The following is a 10,971-nucleotide window of genomic DNA, read 5'->3' as shown; positions in this document are numbered from 1 at the left end:
GGAACATGATCTTTATGATAATTTTGACCCATACAATGTATTGTTGGCTACAAATACACCTGTGTGACTTATGACTGGTTTTGTGGTCCAGGGTCACATGTAGATGTAATATTTTCTTCATTCTATTTATTTTTATTTATTTATTTTCATTTAACTTTTTGATTCACAAAGCCCTGTTGGGGCAACTCAATGGCTGCACTTTGTTCTGCACTATGTTCCACCACTTTAAGACAAATGGATTTGTTGTTTGTTGTGTTTTCATATTCAAGACATTATAAGCATGATGCAGCTTTTTTGGGTTCACATCGAATATTCTTCGACTTTTATACATAATAAATTTATGAATAACGATTGATCTGTTGAAAGCAGTTATTTTGCCAAATGTTCTCCTCCTATTCAAATTTTACTTTGAAGGGGTGAATACAACATATTTGCCCACCAGCAACTATAGTTGCCACACATTCAAATACGATTTTTAAAGAAAAAAGAAAAAAAACCCTGGGGAAAATAAATGCAGAACATGTTCACATAGGACACTATTAACACGACTATATGCATGACACCATTCAGACTAATTTGGGCACATATGGGTTAAAGATTCCTGTCAGCCTGCCCAGACTGGTTTAAAAAATAATTTTACAGCTTTGCATCCTACTAAGATCAAATACTACCAAATAAAGTAAATATTATTTACAGTAAAGATCCATTGGGAGTGATGAACTTTATCCCTTACTTTTATATGTATTTCTTAAATCAGTGTGTTTATATGTAGCCTACATGTATCATAGTAGTACCATGACGATGCTGATGCATGGAAATTCATTTGGTACATGAATTTTAGTATTGTGGTGCTTTTAAGTGTTTTTATTTTTATTATACCATGTTATTATTTTCTTATACCATCACTTGACCATAGTACTTCCACTGTATTTTTGTGTGCATTGGTGGTCTTTTGTCTTTAGGGGGCTCTTGTGAGCTGCATTGACTAAGAAAAGGCATTTTTCATAAATGTATTGATTCTTTAATTGTACAGTTGCAAATCATGCTTACAGAAGTCCAGAGCAGAAATATAAATCTGTGCAAACAATTCTAAGAGAAATACACTTTATGTTCTGAAGAGTATTGGGTAACTTAATATCTTGGACATGTGGCATATTTTTAGTAGGATATTAAAGGAACAGTCCAAAATAATTCCCTCAGTAAACAATCTGTTTTATCTTTCTGTTGAGTTCAGGACTGGAATGAACTGCAGTCCTCAGTTAACCTGCAGTGATTTCACTGCTCTTGCCATGAGGTCACTCTCCCATCGCGAGGCGTCCCACCCCAGGAACCAGCCGGTGAAGGTGGGCGGCTCGTGCCCCTGCTTTACCACCACCACAGATGTCTCCTTGTCCCGTCCCGATGGGTCTGTCTCAATGTAAGTCTTTGCTGCAAAGGTACAAAATACTCATTCAAAATGCTGAATTACCATATTTATTAGTTTACAAAGACAGGACGTAATCAAAATATTGATTTTACATGATTTTTGGATTTAATATTTTATGTTTAAGCTGTATCGTGTGAATCATGTCATCTGTTCAGGTAAGTATGCAGTTAAACTTGTTGAAGCCCTGAAGGGGTTTCAGTTTTATATTTAAATTATTTAGAAAAATGTGTTAGGAAGGTGTGCCTTCGGATCTCACCAGATTTGACAGACTCAGTTTTCTCCACCTCATTGGCATCCTTTCCAATCCACACAAACACCTGAGAGATGAAATCAGGGGTCAGAGACATGTACAGGCTAACCCATGAACGTCAGAAGATATCTTTGAATATTAAAGATTGTCAGAAACAACTGCTTTGAATCTAAGAGATAATCTTGAAGAACGTCATAAAGAGAGAAAACTCTCTAACCTGATCCCAGACATCCAGTAACATGACATCATCCTCTGCCAGGTCATCTTGGTTAAACTCACCAGGTACTTCTTCAATCTGTTGTTAAAAAAATGAATAGTTAGTTGCCAAACAATATTTTGCCTGTATGTAGTGGTATCTGAGAGGTTAGCACAAAAAGTCAACGTTTTATTTTCTGCAATGTCTTCCATGCAAAATTACTACTTAAAGCAATAGTCTAAAGTGAAACTGAATTGGACTTTGGTTCTCTCTTATCAGGTTTAGGATACTCACGATGAACCTTCCGCTTTTGTTGGAGCAGGCGAACAGTCTGGGAGGATGTGTTATAGTTTTACTTTCCAACATCTCAGATTTCTGATACTCTGTCTTTCCACCTAGAGCCTTCCAGAAGTCCTCTTTAAATGGAAAATGAGCAATAAGTATAAAAATAAATGTAGAACTTAATTCCACTCAATGTTTGAGTAAAGAATATGAAGAGTTTGATTTGAATCTGTTATATATAGGCCGTACCAGGCTCGTTTCCTTCAGTAACTGCTATGGTTTTGCACTTCAGATTCTCACTCATATACTTTGCCCCTCGTTCCTCTTCCTCGGTGGCCCCCTTCCCCTTCCATATGTATCCATCCCCCTGAGGTAACTTCAGCAGGTAGGCATCATTGGTGTTCAAACTTGATGCTTTAGCATCTACCTGTTTAGACCACAAACCAGCAAACTCAAAGTTCTTATCTAAATTAAAAATAGGTCATTCTAACCAAAGATAGTCAAAACTGTTGTGATAAATCAAGCAGATCTCCACCATCTTGGCCTAGAAGATCTGCCAGTGCTAACCAGAGTGACCTATATAGTCTAGAATGTCAATTTCAGCTCCACCACATGGTGGTCTACTAAATCAACCACCTAAACCAACTTGGACCATCTACTGACTATAAATGATCAGGTTAGACATGGAAACCATGCACAAGAAACTTGATTTAGCTGGATCTTTCATGTGACCAAACCCATGTTTCTGGCTTCACCAGAGACCAGGACTCACCTCACAAATTCGTGTAATGGTGCCCAGGTTCTTGCGCACTTGAAAGAGGCGGGTTGGAGGTGCGGGTGCCTGTCCTCCCTTTCTAGAAGTCCCATTCTTATACACGATCAGAGGCTTATCTTTGAAGAGACTCAGCAAATGAGGTGGTTCCTTTCCTTGAGTCACTCGCACCTGGATGAACATGGAATCGAACCATTATAAGATAACAACATTGGGCTAGTCATGTTTAGTCATGGATGTAAATCATTAGGGCCCCAGTCATCAAGTCCATAATTCAGCCCTAATTACAGTCAATAAATGAGTAGATAAAATTCAAATTCCCCTCACCTGAACGGCATGTCCTCCCAGCGAACGGTCCAGTTCAACTGTGAGAAAGGCTGAAGCTGTCAGTTCATCTATTGTGCTGCTGGAACCTTGCCTGAGGGTGAAAGCATAGAGCGATAAGCCTATCTGATTCTTTTTGTGCATGATTTGACTCCCCCTCCGGAAACTATCCACTTCTACGGGGCTTACCAAGTGTAAATGATTTCTCCCTTGGTGTAAGTATATAAAATGATATAGCAGTCCCCTCCATAGAACTGGCCATATGTCTCTGGGTCTACAGGAACCTTGGTGTCGCTTGCGCTTTTACCACACTCCACTCTCCAAATCTGTGAAACAACACAAGATTAAGAATATCCATATTCATATTTTAGAGGGGCTGGATTTGATCAGATTATTTTCTTTGATAATAGAGAACAATCTGTGATTGTTGTGCAAAGGTCTATTGTCAGTAGTGTAGCAATATATGAAGCACAGCTCACACACTTTCAAACCAAGCAACTTTCTGCTGGTCAACACAACAAATCTGCATGAACCCGTTACAAAATTTGTGTGGGGAAATCTTTTGCTCTCATGCAAAATTCCAGATCGCATGGATTCCTATCAACATCTCGTCTGTGAAAATTCGCTGAAAAGCAATAAGTGTAACTGCACCTTTTGAATGCAAAAGTTGTTCAGCACCATATCATAATTTTAGCTTCAAATTTCATTTTGAGTGTCATTTTGACAGTAATGTGCTTATCTGCAAGCAACACAAGCACAATTTCATGTATACAATCTCTGATCTCTTGTATGCAAATAGTGACCTGGGTTTTTCCAGTGCCGTCATCAACCATGTTGTACTGAGCAGCCATTTGATGAGACTCGTGCAGCTTTGAAGCATCAAACTTGGATTGTTGAATCTTGGCAATCCGCTCAGTGACAAAGACTCTGCCTAGACCCTCAGCCTGGTCCTTATCTTTCCAGATTTTGAAGAACTGCTTAAAGATGGGTGTCTCTCCACCCTCTGGAAGGACCTGGATCTGTGTTCAAGGAAGAAAAGACCTGGATGACTCAAAGATTAATTTACTTGTTCCCTGTCTGAAGAAAACAAAATGCGCAAAAATTTTACTGATAGGCTTGCACAGTTTGTTACTGTGGCAGTACCCTTAAATGGGCAACTCTGTACATTATAAACCCCTAAACAGTTAATATCAGTAAAAAAAGTACAAAGATGTCCCTTTGAGGGCACTGCCCCAGTGAGAAACTGTTGAACCCTTAGTAAAAGTAAAATTTTTGCATATTTTTTTCTGACAATGTTGCTACATCCATGAGTGATTCACTCATTCAAGTTAATAAATGATAATGCAGCAAAACATAAACACATATTTAATGTTTCTAAACCTGGGTGTTTTCGGGATATCCCATCTGCTTAATGAAACCCTCAGCTGTTTTCATGGCTTCCTTTCTCTCACTTGGATTTGCGTTGCGGCCTAGATCATCAAAAATAAGGCACCATTTTAAGTAGTGAATGTCACACAACTCCTTTGTTTAATGACTTCAGTTTACAGATACCTTTCCACACAAAGATCATTTTGCTTTTTCCATGGTCCAGAATGAAGCATTCCTCAGACAACAGGTCACTTTGGTTAAACGGATTCTCTTCTGACACAAGTGTCACTTGCATTTTTCCTGTTGCATCTGATACCTGTAAAGCACAATGGTATTTAAGTAATAACCTGTTGGCGTTCCCGTCTATTGAATTTGCATATAGATGAAATGAACTTATTGACTTGTTTACCATGTAAAGTTTGGCAATTTTCCTGTTAGACATGTCAGCAACTGCATCCTCATTATCATCACCTTCAGGAATTTCAGGCTTCATACCAAGAACCTTTGATGTGCAAAACCAAGTTATAAAATGTCAAACTTTCCAGCAAAACCAGATATCATTCTGCCTATTGCAAACATCAGTTTAACTGTTAAAAAAAAAAAAAAAAAAAAAAGCAAGTTCTACCAGATGCTTAAGAATCTGTTGCATGCAAAATCAGATAAACTTAAGATGTTTGATTTGACAATTTTATTTGATACCTTTATCATTTCTGCAGGCTCATGTCCTTCCTCTACTACCACCAGCTTGGCCCTTCCATTCCTTTCATTGTCCCGGATGCCAGTAGCCACCTGTGCAGCTTTGAGGCGCTCAAACTTGTTGCACTTAGACCCACACCATTGGTAGATTACCTAGTTTCAGAAATCTGATCAATTTTTGGAGATCTTGTTACACGTAAAGACAAATCACTAGCAGACTTCCTAGGAGGGCATCAATCTCAAAAATCTATTTCTTTCTTGGTAATTTTGTCAGTGACACATGAGCTTTCTTAGGAAATAATATTTCCGAGTTGCCTCTATACCTTTGAAAATACCAGTGGTGTAATGTAACGAAGTAATAATACTTCGTTACAGTACTTAAGTATTTTTTGGGAGAATCTGTACTTTACTTGAGTTTTTATATTTCTGTCAACTTTTACTTTTACTCCACTACATTTCCTAAATAAATTATATACTTTTACTCCGATACATTTTCCCAAAGCATTTTCGTTACTTACTACAAAATAAAGTCGGAAGAACACAGACTGCAAGCAAGCATGTGCAAACAAGTGCTCGCACAACCGCGGTTGATTTAATTTTCCGGGTTGCGTCCATTGCTGGAGCGGCTGAGAAGAGTGCGCTGTCATTACGAGCATAGATTGAGACATTACGTGAGCGGCCTCTAGAGGCGAAATAAAAACTATCACTGATGCCTCGTATGGTTTCTTTTGACACGTGATGTGAGGCTGCGCGCTGCACAGAGCGGGTCACTTCAAAACGATTTAAAACGTCGGACAACAAAACGGTATGGTATACAATGTACACTACAGTACGTGTTTTCATATCACTATAAAGTAATTACTTTGTTGACTAGATGCTGCATTAGTGGAGAACAGTATGTTTGTCGTCGAGGCATTAGTAGTAACCTCAAGCGGTTAAAACAATGTGACAAAAAAAACAAAAAAAACAACTGTATGCCATGATTGTTACCATTCATTTGCATTAGTTTATAACTATTTGTTCGCTGTTATGCATTCATTATCCGGCGAAGTTGCATATTTAAACTGTATTCTCATACAGCGATCTTAACAAATCAGAAATGTAGCCTATTCAATTTCAGTTTTTATCGGCACTGTAACACATATTTTGATTAGATAATCATAAATTTTTCTAAAATAGAGCCAAATAATGCGTGAAAGTATATATATATAATAGACCCATGCTATGCCTTTGTGTGTAAAGATGGTAATTTTTAAGCATGACTGTTTGGATTTATATGAAATAGTAACATTTTACAATAACAGTACATTTGTAACATTAAATAAGGTTAATAAAAGTATTGTTCATTTTTAATTTCATTATTTACATTTTAACATTTTAAAGTTGTCTCTTGCATTAGTTATAATGCACTATAAATTAACATGAACGAATCATCAATGTATAATTAATATATTAGTATTTTTTATGTATAAAAATTACAATAAACCTTTAGCCAATTTAAAGAAACAAAATGTAAGAGAGTTAAAACTGAACACAATCTTGCTGCTCAAACTGTGTATAGAACAATTTTTAACATTTTTTTGCTCCTTTTGTATTTTACATTTACTTGTACTTTTACTTTCAATACTTAAGTACAAAAAATATCACATACTTTAAAACTTTTACTCAAGTAACATTCTAAACAGCAACTTTAACTTCTACCAAAGTCATTTTCTGGCAAGATATCTATACTTTTACACCACTGGAAAATACCACCATATAGTCATTGTGGAATGGCATCAGTCAGGATGTGTCTGTGCTGTTTGTTTGTGACTGGTCTTTAATTTCCATTATTAGAGATTTGAGAGAGTGGAACACTAAGTGTGCTGTCCGATCATTTAGTCAAATGGTATTATCACATTTAATCTTCCTGTAAACTATTACATGCAATGCATGGTCAGCAAGGGCCTGTTAGATGCTTAATGGATGCATCTGTTGTTTGGAGTGAGGCATGGTTCAATCCCTTGTGCTTTAATAACATTTGTTCTACACAGTATGTTGACAGTCAAAGTAATTTGACAGCAGTCCAATTATATAACCCACCCAAAGTGCATACAGAGAGGATATTAAATACACACTGCACAAGTGAACCAGCCAGTTATTGTCTATGAAAAAAGAAAGTGTAATACATGCCATTTCTGTAGGTATTCTATTCGGGTTATCCTAACTCAGGATAAGCAGCAGTTCTTTTGCTGTTTATCGAAATCACAGTGTGGACATTTTTGCTAAATAATTCCATGGATGTTTCAATGAAATAGAGAGTCGGACTAGAGAGTTGGACTTGTAAGCCAAAGGTCGTGGGTTTGAATCTCTTTACTGGCAGGAAATGAGTGAATGAACATCAATCTCTTCCACTCTCATTACCCATACTTGGCTACACGTCACTTTTTTTTCTTAATTAAAAAAAAAAAAAATTATCTAATGCAGCCATTTATTGATGCAACAGGTCTTACCGCTCCCAGATCAGCTATGAAGCAGTCGCCATTGTTGAAGCTGGCCCAGTCGAGAGGCACTTCTGTGGCCCGGACTGTGCGTCTGCCCTTGATGTGGAAGAGTCGACGGGCAGTAAGATCATTGGTGACCACGTGATGAAATCCTGATGCCACACCTCCGGTCTGAGGAGGTAAGAAAATATTTTTTCTCATTTTTCCTCAGCTCCTTCTTCTTGTTTTTCCATTTTTAAACACTTTCCGTTTTTAAACCCATGAATTATTTTCAGTCTGAGGCCAAATGCAACACTGAGGGGTTGAATGTCCCCAAACACATGCTATAACACAACACCCCCTCAGACCATCATGGAAGTTTGGGCTTTTGAAAAACAGAAGGTCCTAAGTAGGAAGGTATTTGAGTAGTAGATTTTACCTCACCCAAATTGTAAACAAAACAACTAATCCTAGATTTGCACTGTGAAGTCTAGGAAACATTTTCTCAATTTGCAAATAAATACTGCAGCAATTGTCAGCCTTTCCATCAGTTTAAACAGCAGCTTTGTGTTTAACATAAGGCAGACTTGAAGTAAAATGAAGAACAGTACACTGTTGGGAGTCACTAAAACTAAAATAAAAGTGTTGTGAGAGCAGGAACAGAAGGGACATAAACTGTCTCAAACCTTATACGTGATCCCGCCTTTAAAATAGCTGGTAAAGTGGTTGGACTCAAAACCCTGGAGTTCACGGTACTGGACTGGTTTGCCTCCCAGGTAGTCATCCATCTGAATGGTAAAGATGGCCGCTGCTGCACTTTCATCTTGTGTGCAGTCTTTACCTAGAGAGAGAGAGAGAAAGTATAGAGGGACTTCATCCACACCTACTTCTGTGGACTATTATTTTTATTCAGGTTAATATTTAAGTGATAGTTTTTCTTTTATTCTTTTACACTTTCTGCTCCTCAGAGGCATGAGCATTGCAGTGCTAAACTAGAAAGAGCTGTTTGTTTTTGTTTTCACACTTGACGACAACTGATACCCAAAGTGTTTATTCAATTTTTACACCTTAAAGCCTACTGTAGTAGCTGTTGCTTGTGACCACAGATGTGTTGTGTCTTTCTATGCGATGCTGCCCATTTGCGGCAAGCTCTTTTAGGGTAAATGACTTGGCAACAAAGACATGATAGGCAGAAACATCATTAAGGAATCCATTTACATTGGAAGTGGTTAATGACTCATAATGGAGGCTGTTTTGTGTGTGTGTGTGTGTGTGTGTGTGTGTGTGTGTGTGTGTGTGTGTGTGTGTGTGTGTGTGTGTGTGTGTGTGTGTGTGTGGTTACAGTCACTCAAGGCCAAAACATCACAGTGATATTGACATCTCTGAAACATCTAATGGAGTAAAGAAAGTGCTTTCACTTAGCAAAGAAAGGAAGCTGTATCAAGTGAACATGGTTTCTGGCAACTAAATGGCTTCTAAATTTCTGTAATCTTCTGTGAGAAAACTGGTGACATTAAACATTCATTTTTTGGTCAACTAACCCTTTAACAGAACTTTAACATTATATTTCTCTTGTAGACTCTGTCAGAGTAAAATACATAAACTATACTCATTATTTCATTTTCTACATGTTCTTCCTGTGTTTTCTACTCTTTTGCAACTTGAACACAGAAGTTTGTTTTTTGAAATAACAGTGACACAGCTTTTTGAAGCAACCGGGGCGTGCATATCTATGCCTGAGGCTTCACCACAACACATATCATGAATTAAATATCAATCATTTCCAGGAAGTTGCATCACATGACATTTTAATCTTGTCATAAAAGGTAAAATTATAAAACATATTTAGAGATTTATTCACCTTCACCCATGACACCTTGACATAAGGGACTGCAGGGGTCCTCTTTATGACATCATTTTTTCCCCTGCATGTTTCTGCATGTTGCCTTGACCACATGATTTTAACAAGCAGTAAATAAATCAATAAATCGTAAAAATGTATATTTAAAGATAATGCCAAACTACTTAAAAATTCTGTGAATGAGGCTTCTTTCTGTTGTATGACCCTGACACTTTTGACCTCAAAATATCAAATTGAATTTTAATACATAAATTAAAAACATGCTCTTCATAGAGTAGGTGCATTGATGAAAGTCCAGTATAAAAACCAGGAGACCCAGTGCCCGCTTCTGAGAATGAACTTTACAACCTTTATATTACGAAAGCTTAGTTTTATAGGGGCCATATACTTTGCTCAGGCTATCATTTGGTGTATTTACAATATGCTCATTTGTGTATCATTTCAGCTCATTTTCTGTCATCTTTCCTCAACCTTTTATGTAGTAACTGAGATTTTGCAGTTTCTTTTTTCTCAAATAATCATCATTTATACAGATCTGGACAAAAGTTTGTGAATATAACTTTGACCTGATACCCTCTTGAATGTTTAAGGTACTAGATTAGTCAAGGTACTGAGGTAGTTAAGGTGCAGAGATTAGTCATTGTACTATTTAATTGCAGTCACATGCACTTTTGAGTAAAGAATATATAATATAACATAACATAACATAACATAACATAACATAACATAACATAACATAATATAATATAATATAATATAATATAATATAGTTGATTCAATACATTTAAGCACTTCTCTAAAGTACAGAACAACTGCTGCTTACCCAGCCAGTAATGCAGATCATAGAAACACGAGTCCCTCTGTTTGACAGTGTGGAGCACCAGGTATGCATCACCAATGTAGAAGTTCCCATGTAAGTTGTCAGGCACAGGGGCCAGTTCCATCTTTTCAATTCTCCATATCTGAAGACCGGCATTTTTGCCAGCACGCTCGAACTCTTTGTGGTGAAGCCCCATGTCTGAGAGAGGTGTGCGCAAATGAGCTGAGAGGCAGACAGTGTACTTCTGTGGCCTGACTGCACTGAATCAATAACAGCAGTGTGCAGATGTCTTTACTGATACATTTAAGTGGGCGTGTTCAGAAACATGAAGTAGTTAAACATGCAGAGAGAGAAGTGCTGTGTAAAAAAGAGAAATCAAATAATGTTTTTTCTTCTTTTGCTCACGTTATAAAGCCACATCAGTCAACTTTAAATGAAAAGTGCTATCTAAAATTGATGTTAAAAGACACTGATTGTTGCCATAAGAGGAGGCAAAATATAGTTGAAATGACAT

At 37.3% G+C, this 10,971-nt stretch overlaps 1 protein-coding gene across 1 annotated transcript; it reads right to left on the bottom strand.

The window, feature by feature from the left end:
• Positions 1-1,025: 1,025 nt before the first annotated feature.
• Positions 1,026-10,707, bottom strand: scin (scinderin). The gene is made up of 16 exons (XM_067410947.1): positions 10,461-10,707; positions 8,463-8,617; positions 7,807-7,968; positions 5,318-5,467; positions 5,028-5,120; positions 4,802-4,934; positions 4,631-4,719; positions 4,054-4,269; positions 3,440-3,576; positions 3,254-3,344; positions 2,927-3,097; positions 2,404-2,581; positions 2,167-2,288; positions 1,894-1,971; positions 1,683-1,743; positions 1,026-1,428 (listed from the first exon to the last, which is right to left on the bottom strand). The coding sequence occupies exons 1-16, from the start codon at positions 10,651-10,653 to the stop codon at positions 1,256-1,258; spliced, it is 2,202 nt and encodes a 733-aa protein (XP_067267048.1). The 5' UTR covers positions 10,654-10,707; the 3' UTR covers positions 1,026-1,255.
• Positions 10,708-10,971: the final 264 nt, after the last annotated feature.

Source organism: Chanodichthys erythropterus, chromosome 15, assembly GCF_024489055.1.
Source record: "Chanodichthys erythropterus isolate Z2021 chromosome 15, ASM2448905v1, whole genome shotgun sequence".
Taxonomy (NCBI): Eukaryota; Metazoa; Chordata; class Actinopteri; order Cypriniformes; family Xenocyprididae; genus Chanodichthys; species Chanodichthys erythropterus.
Note: the sequence above shows the minus strand (reverse complement) of the source record. Positions and strands in the feature narration are given on the sequence as shown.

Coding starts and splice junctions, on each gene's coding strand:
- scin (XM_067410947.1), bottom strand. CDS start 10,653: ATGGGGCTTCACCACAAAGAGTTCGAGCGTGCTGGCAAAAATGCCGGT. Junction 2,289..2,403: donor TACTGAAGGAAACGAGCCTG/GTACGGCCTATA, acceptor TTCCATTTAAAG/AGGACTTCTGGAAGGCTCTA. Junction 1,972..2,166: donor ACAAAAGCGGAAGGTTCATC/GTGAGTATCCTA, acceptor TTTTAACAACAG/ATTGAAGAAGTACCTGGTGA.